Source organism: Marmota flaviventris, chromosome 14 (assembly GCF_047511675.1).
Source record: "Marmota flaviventris isolate mMarFla1 chromosome 14, mMarFla1.hap1, whole genome shotgun sequence".
In the NCBI taxonomy this organism is placed as follows: domain Eukaryota; kingdom Metazoa; phylum Chordata; class Mammalia; order Rodentia; family Sciuridae; genus Marmota; species Marmota flaviventris.
This window is the reverse complement of record NC_092511.1, coordinates 7,627,128-7,647,384: the sequence shown is the minus strand read 5'-3', so window position 1 is coordinate 7,647,384 and position 20,257 is coordinate 7,627,128. Positions and strand designations below refer to the sequence as shown.

Sequence of the window (20,257 nt, the reverse complement as noted above, 5' to 3'; positions counted from 1 at the left end):
AACAGTGACCCGAGAGGCAGCTATGAGATGTCACACAGCCCTGCAACAGGCCCCTCAAGAGGAGCACCTGACGTCTCGTTCTTTAGTGCACCCTCCACAGCGACTGTCCCCATGCCCACCCGTCTCTCTCTCTCACCCAACACAAACTCACACTCACACACACCAAGTCCCACCCAGCACAAGCCCTGGCACACTGCAGGCTTTCTGGTTCAGTCAGTTGATTCATTTCTGCTTTCATCCACGGCCCCTCCGCCTCAGGAGCTACGTGAGGTCTGTGGAGCGCTGTCTCATGCTGCGGTTGCTGCGGGGTTGCTGTTCACGTGAAAATGTGCCACTACAGAGACACAACCGTTTTATTCCCTGGATAGCTAAGCAAACCCTAGAGTCACCCAGACCTGAAGATATTTATTTATTTATTCTTGGCACATAATAAATTTGTAAAGGTCTCTTCTTGGCTTTTGAAAGTTTCTAGAGGGCTCTTGAGCCTGCTGTAACAAGGAGAAATCATCTGGACTGTTTGGCAAAGACACAAGAAGAAAAAAAAAAACATACATGTAGCAGAGGGCCACTGCATGCTAAAATTCCCCACTTATCAAAGCAGAACTCTCAAACCCTCTAATAAGGGAATAAGCGCACCGTTTCAGAACAGTCCAGCACAGCCCTCTCCCTTTCCCCTACCAATTCAATCAGTCATTTCATTCCTGCAACTTTATAGCGTTAGCCCAGCAAGAACTCGTGTGCGACTCTCTTTCTCCGGCTCTTTGCTGCTAGACTCTCTACGTACACAGGACACAAGAGGGGCTCCACGTTCTGTCGCTGATACTAATGGCACAACAGAAACACAGCAGAGAAGGCGCGTCTCCTACCTTCCAGGGAGGAGAGCTGCTGCTCGGCCTCCAGGTACAGCTGGGAGAAGACGGGCCGGGGCACCAGGTTGTTGGAGCGCAGGGAGGCCTCGATGGAGTTGTGCAGCACCTCCTCGAACCGCGTGGCCTTCAGCTGCCCGGCGTAGGAGTTCCCCATCTTCTAAAAAGAGGAAGGAGTCTTGGGGTTAGAATGGCATTTCGGTTTCAGTGAGAAAGGCCGACTCTACATGGAGCCCAGGGTAGGTGGCCAGGCAGCCGCCAGGAAGGATGGGCCCTGTGGCCTCTGCTCAGCAGAGACCCGAGAGGGCGGCTCTTCCAGCTCATCTACTGCCGGCAATTACAGGAAGCTATAAAGTAATGGCTTTCTCTAATTTACACTCCCGGAGCCTGGCACCCTAGACTACTCCCCCAGAAACTGCCCCTAGCCATCCCCACCTTTCCCAGAGACGAGACCCTGCCCTTAGCAGACCCAGGACAAACAATGTTTCATTTTCCATGACCTGACCCAAGAAAGGCCCTTGAGCACTTTGCATAGGTGACCCCATCCCCACATCTTAGGGTGACAGGAGCCAGTCCCCACCTTCTCCAGAAGTGGACTAGACGATGCTCCATCATCACTGTTTTTAGTGAAAGCCTAATTATTCATGCTCCTCCTTTAAAAATGTTTTTTTGAGTTTATTAGATGTTTCCATGCTACAAGTCGTACAGAATTACACCTGGAAACCTAGAAGACCTCGAAAGAGGGTAAGAAAATCACGGCTGTTTCCATCTCCCAAGATGATCGCTCTGATTTTTTTTCTGTAGCAGCTTAAATGAGATAAAATTCACATACCAAAGTACACACTCAGTGGTCTTCAGTAAATTCTCAGTGTCGCACAAGTACAATTTTAGAATATTTTATCACCTGACAAAGAAACCCCGTAGCTGTCACTCCCCAGCCCCTCCAGCCCCACACAACAATCATGTTCTGGACAAAATGGCATCGTTCAGTGTGAGGTTCTTGTCTGCCTTCTTGCACTGAGGACAGCGCTTCCAAGACCGTCTGCGATGCCGCAAGAGTGAGACCGAACTCCCTGAGGGTCTCTGTTGTTTGCTTTTTGTTTTGCTTTGGGTTTTTTGCAGCACTGAGAGGAACCGGGGGCCAGGAACACGAAGCCACGCTCCAGCCCCTCCACTGCCATGTTTCAAGGCGTCGTCACCGACCTGATTCTCCTCAGAACCTGGGGTGGGAGGGGATGGCCCCTGTTCAGAGTGACAACCATGCTGTACTCGTATTTATTATTATCTCCCACCTGACGTAGCATTCACTCCACCTCTGACAAATGCTTTTGAAACAACTTTAAGGGCTGCGTGACATTCCGCTGAGCAAGACTGCTGAGGTTGCTCAGACATTTCACACAGACTGTTAAATTTCTGCTTTTAATCCTTCCCAGGAACGGCCATTTAAATGACGATACCTTCCTCATGACATTTATTGTCTATGTCATTAAATTTAAGCTTTCATTATATTTATCTCTATTCCCTTGGGTTCTGGTTTTTGGACTTTTTGCAAGCTTTTTAAAGCATTTCTTTATCACGTCCTTACTTTCCATCTTATTCCTCAGCAAGGGAGACCTTACGGCCACACCTGGTCTCCAGGCCCCGCTCCTGCTACAGCACGTGCGGTTGGTACAAAGGGTTCTTTTCATTTCTTCCCAGCTTGTGATCTCCTTTTTGGTCCCCTCCCTCTTTGATCCAATAGTTATCTGACAGTGAGTGGGTTTTTTTGTTTGTTTGTTTTGTTTGTTTGTTTTTGGTACCAGGGATTGAACCCAGGGTCGCTTAACCACTGAGCCACAATAGAGTCTTGCTAAGTTGCTGAGGCTGGCTTTGAACTTGTGATCCTCCTGCCCTAGCCTCCCAAGTGTGGGACTACAGGTGTGTGGACACCCGGCTTTGAGTATTTAATTTTTAAATAATGAAGACTTTGATGGGGGACTCAGTCTGATATGATTTTTTCTCTTTTTATTAAGTTATAATCAAGACTGTAACTTGATGATAGTGACTACACTTTTTAAACTTATTAACAGGGTCCTTTTTGAAACTGATACCTAATGGAGCTTTACAAATAGATTACAGACATTTGAAAAAAATGTATTAATTCTCTTCACGGGACAAAGGGAGATATGTGAGATTATTCAATTCTTCTACATCCCTGTGTATTTCCTATCCACTGTACTCTTTATTTTTAAAGTAGCTTTTGACTTGCCAAACAGTGCAGGGTGCCTGGGCTCCTGCAGTGTGGGTCAGGGGAGCCCTGCTTGGAGGACCACCTGTGCCAGCTAGGGGGCTGCTTCCAGCCAGGCAAAGTCTCACACATCTCATTAACTCAAGAAGAAACAAAAAATAAATTCTCCTTCTCCTCGTGCCAACAGGGAGCAGAGCTGTTTCAAGATGTCACCCAGGGTGCCCCAAGGAGCTCTGGCAATACCACCACCACCCCCACCCCACCCCCATGGGGGAAGGGAACTGGAGTGGTCACCGTCATTTTCTCTCTATTGTAAGGAATTCAGCCTCTTTTCTCCCAACTAACAGCCAACGGAAACCATTAACCACTTCCTGCCTGTGGCAATAATTCCTGCCCCAGGGCCCCTCAGCCAGCTCTGCTTACAGCCGGGAAATGAGCTGTTGGGAGGATTGCTCCAGGAATTAGCCCAACAAAGAGAAAGTGCTCCTGAGCCTGGAGGTCAGCGCTGTGACCAGAGGCCCCGACAGAAGCAGTTGCAGCTGTCTGCCAGTTTCCTTGATCTGTCACATACTTCAAGACACTCTGAGGGGCTCCCAGCCACATGGGGGGACACATGCATGATGCTCAATTCAATTAAGATCTCAACAGTCTCCTGCTCTGAAGCATCCTTGTCGGAAGACTGTCAGGCACACGGGCTCCTCCTGGGCCCCTTGCCAAGGAGCCTGGAATCCAGGCCCCGGCTGAAAGCACACGGTCAGGGCTCCAGACCTACTTGCCAAGTCCTGAAGGCTCGCCTGACAGAGATTGCCACCCAGAGCCCAGAGGAGTCCACTAAAGCAAACCAGTGCCTGAGGCAGACAGGTAGGAAAGGGGAGGAGAGCCAAGCCAGGGCCACAGGAGGGGCCCATGGGAGCCATCTAGCGAGGATGGATCCAGCCCTGCAGGCACAGGCCTGAAGGAATCTTACTGGAAGAAAGGAGAAGGGAGGGAGGGTGGGGATGCACAAGCCAAAGGACAACAGTATAGGACACTTTCACCTTCAGAGAGATGGAAGTCCCTCCTTACAGCCTTCTACAAACAGTGTGGCGATAGTGCCCCAAGTGAACCAGGGTAGAAGAAGTGCACGCTGCTCCCCCTGGACCTTATGACCACAGAGTCTCCCTGGTGCGCTCAAGCGGAGGAGCACGGAGGGTGGCATTGACTGCAGGGCCCTGTCTCTCATTCCCGACACACCAAGCAGAGCTGGAGCCTCCCATACCCACGGCGGTGCCTGACTCACAGACAGGACCGGACCACAAGGCCAGCCTGCCCGGCAAGGAAGGGCAGAGCCAGGAGGGCCAGGAGGGTCGAGGTAGAGGCACACCAGACCCGCGGCCTGCCAGGATCCGCACTGGCCCACAGGGAGCTGAAGGCCCAGACAGAGAAGAGCCTGGTTCAGGGCCAACCCTGAACCCCTGAAGGCAGCCCCTGTGCGAGGCCTCCCCGGCCAATCTCCCCCGTGCCCGGGTCCCACCACTCGACCTGGCCCTCTGTGAGCTGCCCTAGGACTTCTTCTACCCTTGACACCTATCCCCAGGACCCGCATTCCAAGGCAGAAACTGCTCCTCCCAGTCCAGGTACAGGGCCATCTTCAATCGCAGGATCAGAGCCCTGCCCAGCCCAGCAGAGACCACGGCACAGCACAGCCTCACCCAACGCCCAGAAGCCTGGCCCAAGCCATGTGCTTTTCTCCCAGGGGCCTCAGTGTTCTTGGCTACAAAATGGGCACTCAGAGGACAGGCGGGTTGTTACGGAGATTGGACAATGTGTGGAAGTACCTGGCACCGCACCGGGCAGTCCACGTGTGACATGGACTTCTAGCTGAGTTCAAATATTCACTGGAAAAAATAAGAATTTCAGATCACAAGTGACAAGGGACAAAAGTGCCAGGTGCGTACATGCTACCACTGTGGGGGGCAAGAAGTCAGCAAGACCTCAGGCCACCGGCGGAGCTGGCACTTGGAGCAGGTGAGTAAGGACAGAGAGGAGATTTTAGGGAAAATTCTGAGACTTGCAGGTGAGAAAGGGACCAGACAGCCCAAAGGCATGCGGCTCCAAGGGAACAGACACACTCTAAGAAGTGACGCCACCTGAGCAGCAGAAGTGGCTTACAAGATGGCACAGGGACGGGGCCATGAAAACACACCCCAGGGGGAAAATCAGACATTGCTTTTAACAGGCAACACACAGCCCTGAGCTGCAGAGCCAGCGTTGGCAGCGATGACCGTCCTGTTGTTGGCAGTCCATCCGACAGAGGTGTTTGGAGTAAAGCGGTTGCTTGCTATTAAGAGCGAGGCATGAAGGGAGGCTGAGACAGGAGGATCACAAGTTCAAAGCCAGCCTCAGCAACTCAGTGAAGCCCTAAGCAACTCAGTGAGACCCTGTCTCTAAATAAAATACAAAAAAAAAAAAAAAAGGGCTCAGCGGGTAAGCAACCCTGGGTTCAATCCCCGGTTACTCCCCCAACAACAACAACAGAAAGATGTATGAAAAGTAACCTGTGTCTCCCTGCGTGGGAAGCAGCAGGTTGGCTGAGGGGCCTCCCAGGAAGCGTCCAGACGGGGTCTTTTTCACCAAATCAACCTTGTCAGCCCTGTGTCAGCTCAAATCCCAGGAGCGCGCTCCACCCCCACGGGCCCTCTGGACCCCATTAGCACCTGCAGACTCAACCAGATGGGGCAGGCTGGCCCAGGTGGATTCAAGTCACACAGGTGACCCGTCTCGACATGCTCTGGATGGCTGGGACATCCAGCCCAAGTCATCCTCTTCCCATGGTGCCTATAAACCAAACTGCAAATCAAATCTTTAGGTTGCCTTGGAGCCTGAAGGAAGATGGAGAGTGATCAGAGGTGGGGACAGACACAGGTGTTCTCCCCGCTCCCTCCCAAACTGTCCCGCAAGGACAGTGCAGGCAAACACTGCAGTAAACACACTAAGACAAAGAGGCCAGAGAGAAGATAACTGCAGTGAACATGCTACCGAGATCTAGAGGGTGCAAAGCAGAGAGGTGAGGCTAGACTTTGAGAGAGGAAGAACTAAAGCCCAGGGGTCCAGAGAGGTCCCACAGCCCAGACCCCAGCTGGGGCAGTCTCAGGAAGTCAAGGCCACAGGGGAAAGGTGGGGCTGGAGAAGAGAGAGCCCTGCCCTCCCCCAACCCCGCCTGGTCCCTGCAGAAACCTGGAGGTTTTCCCAGGATAAACTAAACCAAAGAGAATCTGGACAAAGCTGACGAGATGCAGGACGAGAACGGGAATGGACTCCAAGTCCACACCCTGAATGAAAGAGTGCCTTCCTCCCGTTCCTGTTCCCCAAAACTCAGGCTTCTGGACAGTCAGACACTGGACACTGGAATCCCCCCTCCATGCCGGCTGGAGCAGATCCCAAACCGCAGTAGGGGACCCCAGTCAACAGCCTGTCTCTACTTTCAAGCCACTTTCTGTGCTGGACTCTTAAAAAACCCATGGACATCCAAGGACCAAGGATGGAGGAAGAAGACTTCAACAAAGGCTTTTGATAAAAATCTTTTGACATAAAAGGTAGAGACCAAAAGAAACAAAGAGACAAAAGGAAGAAAACCAAAAAAAAAAAAAAAAAAACTCAAAGGAAACAAACCCACCACAATTAACATTCTCAGAAGGATACTGTATCTACCCAAGAAGAAAGGAAAGCTATAATACACAAACATCCCAGAAACAAGAATAGCTCTTAATAACTGCTTAAGTGGCAGAAATTTAAATGTTAGTAGAAAAGTTGGAAGACAAAGTTGAAGATAGGACACAAAGACAGAAAAGATGCAAAATTGTAAATGCTTTTACTATTGCAAGTAGAACAACTACAATATCAAGTTTTTCTTTTTTTTTTTTTTTAGGAATTATCAGTGTCTTTTTCTTGCTAATATTATTTCCAAGATCGGTGGAAAAAACAGATACTCTTGGGCATAGTTGCTCTAAACATGTCCTTAATGTGGCTGGCGACGTTGGCACATTGAATCCTTTGCTCTTTCTCTCCCTCTTGACAAGGACAATTCAGATGTTGGCTGGGCAAGGGCCTAACAGACACCAAATACAAAGAGAAATGTTTTAATGTTTCCTTACAGTGTCCTTACTCGATGACCATGTTAGAAAATAAACTCTTTGGTTGCTGGAGGGAAGGGAAGAATAAAAAAACAATTTGAGGATCGATCCACGAGGCCTGTTAGGAGTTCCAGGAAAAGAGAACAAAGGAAAAAGGAAGGAATGATAGTCCCTAAGAAAAATCTAGAAAATTTTTCCAAATCAAAAGACATAAATTTCTAGATTTAAAAGCTCCATCCAGTGCCCAGCACAATAAGTTTAAAACTATGCCCATCAAGAACAGCACCATGAAACTAAAGAACACCAGGGGTAAAAAATTAAAAGGCTACATTCTAGATTTGAAATGACCAGAATGACTTTGATTTCTCTGCAATAATACTGGACGCTAGGAAACCATAAAGTAAGATTCTCAAAATTCTAAGGAAAAATTATTTCCTACCTAGAATCCTATACCCAACCAAAATAACAATTGAGAGTATAAGAATGCCATTTTCAAAAATGTAAGATATATATATATATATATATATATATATATATATATCTTCCAAGTTTCTTCTCTCAAGAAAGAAAGAAGCCCCAGGCTCAGAAGAGTGGGCCCAACAGAGGAGAAGATAGAGAGGACTCAAGGGAGGGTGACCAAAGCTGGGCTGTCACACTGCAGCCAGCAACAGAGAGAGGGCTCTGGGAAGGACGACCCCCAGCAGAAAGCCCGTTAACCTGGGTACTGTGATGTGTCCCCCCACAGCAAAATGAGCTTTTCAGCTTCTCTTAGAATATGGAAACGGATAATTGATAGGTTCATAAAGATTTAAACAACAAGAAGAGGCAATTAGCAACTGCAGGAAAAAGAAGATCTTGTGCAAGAGTTGAAAATCTACTTCAGTACAGCGTCAGCTCTGCTGAGTGCTGATTCATCAGATTGGTGCTGTATCTATTTTGGAAGGTCAGGGAAGGGGAAGGGGTGTGTGTATGTGTTTGAGCATGTGTGAGGTTGAGTGTGAACAGGTGTTTTATGTGTGTGTGTATATTGGTGTGTTAACATTCGGGTGCACCTGGGTATTGGGTATGTCATGCAATGGTACAACCTTTTGCGGGGACACTTTATCACTGAGCCACATCCTCAGCCCTTTTTTCATTTTATTTTTAATTTTGAGGCAGGGTCTTGCTAAATTACTGAGGCTGGTCTTTTTTTTCTTTTTATTATTATTATATTTTTATTTGTTCTACTTAGTTGTACATGTCAGCAGAATGCATTTCAATTCATCGCTGAGGTTGGCCTTGAACTTGCGATCCTCCTGCCTTACCTCCAAGTCCCTGAGATGACAGGCATGAGCCACCGTGCACCTGGCTGATGGTACAATCTTGGCACAGGAAGAAAGACATGTAAGAAACCTAATTCCCATCTTGCTTCCCCCGAGAAGCATTCATACACATTAAAACTTGATGGCCCCTATTTTTTCCTGCTGCCTCTTTGTTATGCTGGGAGCCAAGAAAACCCTGCAATTATTCCAAGAAGGTTCTACTATATTCCCAGAACCACGGGTCAGAGCCTCTAAGGTCCCCATTACAGAGCTTAAGTATTACAGCTTCATATCCAAAGTGAGCACAGATGAGCATCCAAACTTCTATTCACGTCGCTTTTATCTATTTACTGCCATTATTTTTCAGTATATGTTATATAATGTAAATAATATACAAGATGTGGCATGCATACAATTTATATACCAATAAATATGCTATATATGTGTATCTTTTATATATATGTATATTTAGAGAAAGAAAGACCCTAGATTGAATAGAAAAACAAAATGACCAATACTTAAATGTTTCTTATCTATTAAGTGCCATGAAATTTTCTCCCAGCAGCCTTGTGACCAAAGTATCATCTTCATTTTACAGATGAAGAGATAAAGTCTGGGACTTGAAGCATTTACTGTTGGCTAATTGACACCAGGACTTTACAAACTCTTCCCAGAAACCAAAGACAAGGAAGCATTGTTCAGCTGATTCCTTGATGCCAGTGTCACCCTGATATCAAAACCAGACCTTTTTAGCACCTCTGCAGATGTGGGTGCCTCGAGTTGGCTGTCGTGGCCCATGATCGTGGTATTGCCATTTGCAACCCAAATCTTTGGGGGTGTAACTCAGATGGAGTGCTGGCCTACATGTGTGGGGCTCAGGTTTGATCCCCAGTTCTGTATGTAAATAAATAAATAACAGCACTATTGATCAATACAATAGTATTGTCTTTACTATTTTCTTCAGTAACATAAACCCCGAGGACATTTGAAGTAATCATCCAAATCATAGCTAGCATTCATCAGGACCGCTTTGTGCTGAGACCTTTCTTGTTACATTTGTCATTTTAGGTCATCTCCATCTCAGGTGGCATAGCTCTCATTTTACACATGAGAAAACAGTCTGGGTGACATGAAGGGGCTGGTCCAAGTTATTTGCTCATAAACAGTAAAGTCCTGCCCCTAGAACTTCCTTTACCTTTGGACAATTTTAGGACATCCAAAGAGGAACTGTGGGAATCTTTGCTTTCAGTGAAGCTGATGACTTCAGAAAGGTGGTGGTGTTGGTTTTTTTTGTTTGTTTGTTTTTTGGTTTTTTAATGATGTTTCCTTTTCTAACCATGTCTAAACTTTTGGTAAGTAAAAGGATCACCTCAGGTTATTTCTTAAGGAGTTTTGCCAAAGCAGGGCTGCAACAAAATAAACCTCAGTACATGCAAAGCCACATTTAAAAGCACATCTCTAGCCAGCAACGAAACCGAGAGCATCCTAGGAATGCCACCTGCCGCAGCTGCAGAGGCCAGCGGAGCAAGCCAGCAGCCAGCAGCCAGGCCATCTCCACCTGTCACGGCTGGGGCACCTGCACTATCATTGGGCGGGGCTGTCGCTGGGGATGAGCCCAAAGGACTCAGGCAGACAGTCTCATCTTCCCTTGAATGGATTCTATTTCCTTTTCTTTATTTTTAAAGAGTAGAATAGCAAAGGTTTGCCCAAGAAACAGAAAAATCCATTTGTCCAAAAGGGCTCCCCGGCACTTACTGGGAGCTGGAAGAGTCACGTGTGCGCAGCTCAAATCTGGGCCCTGATGGCTCTCCACTCCTGTCTCCTCTCCCTTTCCCCTCATCAGCCCCGCACTGTGGACCAGGGCCCGCTCTGCCCCCAGCAGCATGGAGCTCTGGAAGGCGCTAGACTCACTTCCTGAGAGCACGCTGGGCTCTGGGTGCTCAGGGGCTCCTGGCTTGTCGATTTGCTCATAAACAATAAAATCATATCCTCCCTGGGTCAGGCCTGGCCCCTCCCAGCCCCAGTGCCACTCAGCTTACAGGTGATCATTAATACCCCTCCCATCGTCCAGGAGCACGCGTGGTTGACTCAACCCTGTGCACAGGGCCAGTGAGGTCCGTGATGTGCTGGAGACACACTTCTCTGCAGTTCTGTCCCAACGTCCAGTTAGATCAAACCAGAAGGGCTCACTGAGAGGGTCGGGTCACATAAGCATAAGATAATAAACTTAGCATGGCTGGACTTAACCAACTTCAAAAATCTTTTCACTTGGGCTGTACAAAGTGGTCATTGTCTGTCTGCTATGATGATGAAAGCATATCTTTGAAATAAAATCTCCGAAAGTTGGATCCATGGATATGTTTCTCTCAAAGTGTGTGACTCTGGGCAAGTTACCTAACCCCTCTGAACCTCTATTTCCCCCTCTGTGAAATGAGGATAAAAAGAACTACCTTGGGATGAAATGAATAAACAATTTAGGGCAATTAAATATAGTAGATGTTAATAAGTTCCAGAATCCTCTTTGAAATTGGAATTAACTGCTCATAATGCTTTTTTTTTTCTAGTGTTGAAGGTCAAACCCGGGGCCTGATGCCGGCTAAGGAAGAGCTCTACCGCTGAGCTACACCCCAAGCCCTCGTAATTCTAATTTTTAGATGCTGATCACAGACTTTATATACGCCTTAATCTGGACTTGATTTGATTAATCTTCATGGTGCGCTCCAGGGGAAATAATGAAGCTTCGGCTTCTGTGGGAGAAGGCAATTGAAAGCTGCCTCTCCAAGCATCTCACTAACCCCCTCCCCCTCCCTAAGCAAACCCGAGGCTCCTTGACTGCAGGACTAGCCTCACCGCCGCTTCATGTCCCATGGGCAGGAACTCCAGGCCCCAGAAAATAACTCCACTTGGGAGAGGAGGTGTGTGAGTAGGTGACGGTGATTCCGGGTGTCGTCCTGTCCAGAAGCTCCCAGATCCAGACCCCAGAGCCCCAGGTGAACTGAGCACACATCTGAGGCTGTGACTTAGCAGGAGTCACCCCTGCCCCAGCCAGAACGCCTGTTAGCTGACAACCCCCGCATCACCTGGAGTCTCCTCGATGCTTTCTGCTCCATCGGTCAGAGGGGAGCTTTCCTGGGGCTGCTCCTCTGGGCCAAAATCCATGGCTCCCTCTCCTCCTCCCCCTGTCCCCAGAACTTCCTTTACACTTTGTTCTCCCACAGGCCACAGACAGGTCTGTCTACCAGCTCCCCTGGGGACCAGCTGCAGCACACAGCAGCAGAGTGCCCCCCTCCCTGGGCCGAGGACAGCTTCCCAGGCTCCTGCCCAGGCTCCTAGGAACACTGAGGCTGGCCATGAGGGCATCAGGGCCAAGTTCAGGTGGTGGGATCTGCCCAAGCCACACAGTCAACGCCTGGCCCGGCTACGACTGCTCTTCAGAGAAGCAGAGAACCTTCTTATAGGGGTTTTGAAGTCCAATACTTACACCACAGCAGTTGGGCAGGTGGCAGCTGTGCGGGGGGGGGGGGGGGGGGGGGGGCACAGCAAGGAGGCTCCCAGGAAGGCCTCACGGAAGAGCTCTGAGAAAAGGGTGGTCCAGAGAGAAGGGGCCCTGGACACCCAGGCGGAACCAGGACAACACCCCACTGTGTGGCTTTGGAGCCCATGGGGAGCACATGCAGGGGGCCTGCAAGTTCAGAGGACGCCCCTAGAACCAGCCCCTCGAGCCACAGGCGACTTTGGGCTCAGAGGGACTGTGCAGGAGAGATTGCTCAGGCACCCCAGGGAGACTCAAGGACACCAAGACTGCCCCTGGGGGGACAGAGGACCCGGTGGAGCAGGTGGCTGCCAGCTTTGGAGACACTGGGAAGTTGGGGGTGCTCTCCAGTGGAGGGGAGGCGGTGGCCAGGCCTTCCTAGTGAGTCCTCCCACGCCCACCCGCCCTCTGCCCTCGCAGGGGCTGCTGAGCCTCTAACAAAACCCCATGGGCAGGCCCTGGCTACGTCTGCCCACTGTCACCTCACTCTCCCTTTGGAGTCAGGCCCTCAGGGGAGAAACCCCGTCCAGGCTTCCTGCCTGCTGGCCTCCGTCCCCTTGCTCTCCACCTGGCTGTCCCTGCTCTGACTCCGGCCACCACACACCTTAGACCCTCCCGCCTCCATCTCCCGAGGGAGGCAGCCTCCCCCAGAACCCCTCCCCTCCAGGCCTTCCAGGGCAGTGTGTTATGGGGACAGACACTTCCCTGACCAGCAAGAGGGACAGCCCACACGCCAGCCACCACTGACCCCTGCTCCTTCTTCCACCCTCCCTATGACAAGAAGGGTAACGTTTCTGATGAATCCAAAGTTTTGAAAATCAGAAACTAACACAGCACAGGGCTGGGTTGTGGCTCAGCAGTCGTGCACTCTCCTAGCACATGCAAGGCCCTGGGTTCGATCCTCAGCACCACATAAACATAAATAGATAAAATAAAGGTATTTTATCCAACTACAACTAAAAAATAAAATGAAAATTTAAAAACATAGCACAGCCCTCCCAGGGCTCTGTCACATCCAGCACACTGCAGGCCCTGGCTAGAGGGACAGCCTGGCGGGCGGCGGCACCCCAGCAGCAGCCAGCCCAAATATATGACATGGCAATCAATGCCTTAAGCCTGGGAATGGCATCCTATAAACTCTTTGACTTCCCCCTGGCAGGAAACAGGGCATTCTGATGTAGATTGCTCTGCTTTCCCCCAAGGAACTCATAAACCCCGTGGGAGCTGTTTAGGGAAGAAAGGTGGGGGAGGGTGACCCAGCTGCGCCCACGGGCCCTTCCCTGCCCTGCGCAGGCAGCTGTGCACAGAATGTCAGTGAGTCTTTGCAGAAGTCTTCGGGTGCTCTGGACCAGAACTACAAAGCCAGTCGCAGCGAGAACCGAAAGGGACCAAAGGATGCAGAATAAAGTCAGGGAGGAAGAAACTCCGGAAAGATCTCACTCCAGGACCAGCGGAACAGCAGGTGGGACCTCCTCAGTCCATCCTGTATCATTTCACCTGCTGTGGCCTTGTGTCCACCTTCTGCAAAACTAATTAAATGCAGCCTCCTTAGAGACCATTTCAATCAGTGGAAAGGGCACAGATTCACTAAACGGAATTGCTTCTGCATATTGTCCCCTGCACCTTATCCAAAGCTAATGCTCGGAGGTTACTTTGCTCAACACAGACCAGTGCTGTCCTCACAAGTAAACTGGCCAACAGAACCCCTCCAAACGGGCAGCCAGTGCTCGCTCCCAAATCAAACAAACACACCATACCTTACAGAAAGCTGGTCATTTCAGGCAGCCAAGAACAGGCGCAGCCCCCAAGGGCGGAGAGTGGGGAGGCTCCCGCCTCCAGGCGGCATCTTTGATCTGCAGGGAAGAAGCGTGGGGTGTGCCTGGTGACCTGCTGCAGGGCTGAGGAGCCCAGTAGGTCGGCCTGACACCATGGCTCCAGGGTCTGCACCCCACGGCTGGCTACAAGGACACAAAAGAAAAAAAGAAACAATCGCAACCCCCACCCCACCCCCCCGCAAAAAAAAAAAAAAAAACAAGAAAGAAAGAAAAAGAAATCGCACAACTACTCCAACTGGAGCTCCATCTGCCCCGGGCTCCTGCTGGGTCAGATGGCAAATGCCACAAGCCTACGTCTCAGGAGTGAAGTGTTCTCTGGGTCAGGGTGCTCCCCGCGCAGGCACACAGCAATCTGTCTAAGCACTGGCAGTTCAACTGATGGTTTTTCAAAACATGAAAGTTTTTGTACAAAACTGCACACACTTACGCAAAGAACAAAGGTGACAAGAAGCCTGCCGCTGTGCTCAGGAGGCGGGCAGCCAGCAGCCGGGTTGGCCTCCTGGGGCCACAGGCACTCAGCTCTGCCCCTGCAGATACCACCTCCTCAACACGGAGACACTCGGGACAACAGGGACCTCCTCGGTGAGAGTCACTGGGGGGATGTTTTAAACTTTCCTCATTTAAATTGTGTCTGGCACTGTGGAAATCTTGGAGGAAACACCTGCTCTATCCAGAGCTTTCTATACACTCCTGTTGCTGTGGACTCCCGCAAATCCCGGAATCCTGATTAAATCCTAACCTAAGGGAAAGAAAAGGAATAATGAAAACCAACTCTATTTGTGGTATATATCTCTATTTGGGGTTTTTGTCTTCTTGCTAGGGTCTCTTATTTCCCTGCAAACATGGCTTTCAATGTCATCTACCTTTTGTAACAAGGTCTAAAAAGCTGGGTCATTCTTGCTGGTACCCCAGTTGACAGAGTGCCCGGCTCTTTCTGGGTGTAGTCCTCAGAAGTACGAGGCACTTCGGGGTACACCTGATCTGAGGCTGACAGTGTCTTCCCAGGAAGGTTGATGGGGACCCCACCCAGCCCCCCACTTTCACAGCAAGGGCAGGACAGCGCTCCCTGGTGTTTCTACTGGATCCCTGATGCCCTCTGTACTCCCCACCAAACAAGAGCATGCCAAGTCCGTCAGGTCAGAGGAGGAAGGAGGGGCCAGGGAGGACACCATGCACCAGAAGCCCCTGTGCCTTCTGCCACACAGAGCCCTGCTGGTCATGGAGGGACCCTGGGAGATACAGAAATGCCCAAGAAGAAGGAATACCTGACACAGTCTGCACTATCTACATACACAAGAGCTTTGTGCATGGAGGGTTTGTGAATGATGCAGATGTTCCTAGGCTAGAACATTCCACAAGGAAAAGACTTAATAGTTATGGCTGTAATTGTATAATATGTCATGTATTTTAAATTGTTACATATATATACACACATATATAATGCATTTATATATGTATGTGTGTATATATATGTGTGTGTGTATATATAACACATTAGGACATACACTATAATGTATGAATTGTAACAGAGTTTGAACAGAAGAATTTTTAGGAGAATGGGCTCTGGACCCAGGCTTGAGTTTGAATGCTGACTTATCAGACATTCAATCTTAAGCAAGATATTTAATCTTTATGTGAGATTTCCCCAATCTGAAAAACAGGATAAAATACCTGCTTCTTAAGGCCATTGTAAGGATTCAGTGAATGATCATGCATAGCGTGCTTAGAACTGTGCCCAGCACATATAGACTTACTATATACAACAGGCTCACAGTGACAATCATCCTTGTCAAGCTTTCAGCCTGTAAATAAGTAAATAAAACGTTAAAAGGGACTGGCAGGAAACGCCTGCAGCCGTTGTCCCTAATTGAACGAATTCAAGGTCCTTTTATGCTTCCTTCACCTTTGCTATAATTTGCTAATGTTTTAAGTTGAATAAGTTGTCATCATTGTGAAGAGAAAGTCAGCAAAAAGGATCAGCCTTCCTCCGATGCACTGCAGAGGCTGTGCACTGTGTTTCCGGCACCCAGGCCCTGAGGAGGAGGGACCCCCTGGGCCAGTGCCAGCTCTGTACAGGTGCTGTGGAGGTGATGTTCCAAATTAAAATCTGCAATTCCTTGTTCAATGGCCATAAATCTCCTTGCCGCAAGACCCTTTCTTCTACTCAATATCAAATGCTACTCTGCCCCACGCGCAGCTGATGCCCACAGGTACGATCTCCAGCCACAGCCACGGTCTCCAGCCACAGCCAACATCAGTGTCTGAGACTGGCACGTTTCCTTTTTTGTTTTTTATTTCTGACCTCAAAGGCCAGAAGTGACACCATTCAAAAAAGCAGAAAAGCCTCTGCTTATCCAACAGAAAGTCCCAGAGACCATGCTAACCTCCATTAACAAATAAATATGTTTGGGCTTCCATCAAACTTGTCCCTGAGAGGTTTTCAGGACCCTGTGGGGTTCGAAGCTTCACTGGCACACGCTGCAAGGGCAGACAGATGCTGACCACTGACCAACACTTCCTGCTCTTCCCACGCTGTATTCCCTCTACTTAGGAAACCGTACTCTTCATTCACAATACGAACTCCTACTCATCCTCCAAGACCCAGTTCAGGGTCCAGCATTGCTTCTACTGTACAGAGGTCCCAGCATCCCCAAATTGAACTGAGCATTTCTTGGTCTCCCTACTGTTCCCACGCGGCTCTCACAGTGGGATCTCCCAAGAGCAGAGAATGTGAATACGCACACCCGATTCCAGCCACAGTCCCAGGAGATCTGAAGTACTTAATAACAGCGGTTTTGTTTGGTTGGTTACCTTTGTTTTCGTTTTTGCAGAGCTGGGTATCAAACCTAGGCCCGAGTGCATGCCAGATGGGCACTCTATCACCGAGCCACATCCCAGCCCTGATAAGAGTGAATTTGCAAGGCAGAGCTTGCCTTTTACAGCAAAAGAGAAAAAGCAAAGCCTGTGCGGTGGCACACCTGTCATCCCAGCCGCTCGGAGGCTGAGGCAGGAAGACCGCAAGCTCACAGCCAGCCTCCGCAACTTAGCAAGGCCCTAAGCAATGTAGCTACAGTCTGTCCCAAAATGTAATAATTAAAAAGGACTGGGGATATGTGGGGATATGGCTCAGTGGTGAAACACCCTGGGTCCAATCCTCAATACCAAAGAAGAAAGGGAAAGAAAAGGGCTCAAAGCAACCCGAGGAGCCAACATGGGCACCACACACATCCGCACTTGGGCAGAACTTTCAAAGCGTCAGAGTTAGTGGGCACAACCGGGAAGCTGGGAGGATAAAACCAGTACTGTGAGCGGAGCTAACAGGATCATTCTGTGGCAACCCAAGAGCCCCTGTTTCCTCCTCTAGTTAAAGCTTTCCCTCAGCCCCTTCCCTTAATTTACTGGATTCCAGAAACTCAGAGCTCGAGGTCGCAGGGGACTCATTCAATTCATCGGGTCAACAAATGCACTGCGTAGTGTCAGTTACCAAGTGCCACCTCCCTCTGGAAATGCAGTCTGACTAGGGGGACTAACAGAAGGACCGTGGTGTGAACTCCTAACCCACATGTACCTGACCCTCCTGAAACCACTTGTGAAAGATGGTAAAGTTAAAAAAAAAAAAAAAAAAAAAAAAAAGGTTGTAAAGGGAGGAGGTGTTTTAAGCCACAGCAACGAAGAACAGTAAAGGGAGGGCACCAGCAAAGGAGCGGCTCGGGTTTAATGAACTTCCAGAAGCCACATGAGAGAGGGGACCTGTGGCTGAAGGAGTGACGGGCACAGCAGCAAGGTCCGCGCCAAGGGGAAGCAGCCGCAGCAGAGCTAAAAACAGGAAGTCTCAGGAACACCACTGACCGGGCCCAGGGCCCTCCACCTCCACCTGGGGCCACTCATCTCCATAGCAACCAGTCCATGGGTGGGAACCAGTCTGGCTTTCAGAAGCCTCTGGAACACCAGTGGAGTCTGTCCTAAGCACCACGCTCCACCTGTGGACCCAAGCACCATCCGACCCTGTCTGCCTCGTTTCTAAATGCACACGACAACCCAAGGGTGACAACATCCAGAAGAACTCAAGAAGAGACTCCGAGCAATCGGAGAAGGGGTGGGGGTGCATAAAGAAGGAAACTCTAATCACTGTCCTCAGAGGGACCGGGCCACACTCCAGAGCCCGCCCAGCCACTCACAAGGGGCTTTGGGAAATCCCAGAGGAGGAGCCCTTGGAGGAGAGCCCGCTCCTCTGGGTCACTGTGGAGGGTCCTGTGGCTAGGCCAGAGAGCCCCTCGGAAGGCTGGGGACGCGAAAGCCACCCACTTTCCGCATGCAATCATTCGGACTCCTAGACGCTCTATGACATCGGGCCTCTGAACACACGGTTCTGCCACAAGACTTTTTTTGATTTATGACTAAACAAATTGAACACCTCCCAAGCTTCCAGGCTGCTTGGGAGTGCGTGCCTCAGCAAGACGACCAAGGTGACTGCAGTGGAAGGGATTGGCTGAGCCCCACTAACCCCCACCGCACCCAGAAGGCCTCCGGCCCTGTCACCAGGGCCTCGTATGGTCGTACACACCTCTCACCATCTCCACGTGTGCAAAACCGTGCTGCCCTGATGAGGATTTTCTCTCTTTTAAGATATGACCCTAATGAAGTTTCTCAGTGCTGTGTCCCCAGCCCCTCATCCCCCTAAACCCCGTGGTTCTCAGAGCAGAGACCTGCACCGCGCAGTGATTTTGGGGGGCACGTGTCAAGAAACAGCAGAACCGACCGTATTCCTGCGATAAAAAAAAAAGCCCAGCTCGTGGACTCTGGTTTGGAAATATCCCCACCACGCCCCCTGAACTGCACCCCGTCCCTCCTAAACGTGTGTCTGGGCACCCTGACGTTTTGTCTCCTGCTTGACTCTCTCCCTGCACTGACCTAGCTAGACTCCTCTGGGGAAGGACCAATTGTTGTATTTTGTTGCAAAAAAAAAAAAATTCTGCATATCACTTGGAGATTTTTCTCCTAATGGAAAATCCATTCTTGATGTTTGTTTATGGAAAAAAAAGTAGCAAAGTCTGGGGGACGCTGTGGAGATGGCCGTGCCTCGGTTCTATCCACTGTTCACTGAGACCGGGTCCAGCCCCAGATTCTCTGAGCTCCATCTTCCTCGGCCATAAGTGGAGTTGGCAATAGCAACTTCAGAGGGGCTGTGTGGGGATTAAATAAGGTAATGTAATATCTAGTGGTGACTGGCACTTAATAAGTGAGGGTCCCCCAATTTATCATTTTCCTTTTTGAGAACTAGGCTCTCTTAAGTGGTCATAGACATATTCCCTCATCTGTCTTATTTGAAATATCCTCCCCTCCCCATCTCTTGAATTCATAGCTTAAACACTGAAGGAAAAAAAAAAAAAAAGATAATTGAAAAGCCCAAAACTTCTTAGCTTTTAGGACCAACTCTTCTGGTTCATATTGGCTAGTCTCTCCTTTGGTCTTTCTCTTCTATTCACTTGGAGGTGTCACACATTCCTTCCTTCAGTCATTCATTCAACAAACATTTGTGGGTGCCTGGGATACAGCAGGGATATATGCATCTTAACTTTCCAGAGCCTTGGTTTTCTCAGCAAGAGGAGGATTAAAATCTTTGTCACAAAGATGTTGAAAGGCTTTAAATGCAACAGGACCATAAAGAATGTGTCACCATAGTAGGTGCTCAACAAAGAACAACGAAGAAGCCACAGCCTGTCACAGCAGTCTGAAACCCTGTTACACAAGGACTCCCTCTCTGCCCCCTGGTGCAGATGAGCACCTACAGCTACATCCTTAGAGGCGTAAGACCTTTCCTTCTCCACAGCCAAACAGGCCTGGGCCACGGTCCCACAGCTGCAGAGCAAACAGGCTGATTATGATTGCACAGGGGAAGAGTCATGGCTCGGCAGGTGTGACTCACCACCCTCAGCTGTGGTCCTCAGGAGAACTGTCGTTGGGTCTGGGTCAAAGTGACCCAGTTACACACTTTGTTTCACTGCTGTGGTTCATGCTGAATTTTAAAATAAAAACTAAAGGCTTAAGAAAAGATTGCCACTTGATGGCTTTGGCTCCAAGGACACTATGAACCCTGCCCTTCGGAAGCCCCTGCTCTTTCACTTACCTGGACACAGCTGAACACAAATGTAGCTTCCTGCACATTCAACCCTGTCCCAAGGGCCAGGGCCTCTGGGGGTACCCAGCACCCAGCACAGGTAAGTCCCCCAAGAGTCTACTGATTAAGTGCTCCCAAAGGCAGGTTAACTTTCAAGCAGTAAGAAAAAAGAGAATTAAGGACCCCAAACATCTGATCTTTCCTAATGCTCCAAAAAGATTAATATTTCCCACATTATTCTTGTAGTGGTGACTCTTTGGCAAAGA

The 20,257-nt window shown here is 49.4% G+C and overlaps 1 protein-coding gene across 10 annotated transcripts in view; it reads right to left on the bottom strand.

The window, feature by feature from the left end:
* Window positions 1–20,257, bottom strand: part of Greb1 (growth regulating estrogen receptor binding 1) — a 122,228-nt gene that overhangs the window by 60,457 nt on the left and 41,514 nt on the right. For 6 of the 10 annotated variants that reach the window (XM_027937882.2, XM_071601341.1, XM_071601342.1 and 3 more), the window contains exons 1-2: window positions 13,796–14,029; window positions 867–1,026 (exon numbers count right to left, since the gene is read on the bottom strand). In XM_027937882.2, the coding sequence (XP_027793683.2) occupies window positions 867–1,023 (157 nt within the window). In that variant the 5' untranslated portion in view covers window positions 1,024–1,026; window positions 13,796–14,029. Of the gene's footprint in view, window positions 1–866; window positions 1,027–13,795; window positions 14,030–14,167; window positions 14,236–20,257 lie in introns of those variants that run through there. The other 4 variants (XM_071601340.1, XM_027937881.2, XM_071601338.1 and 1 more) reach the window with 3 other exon arrangements.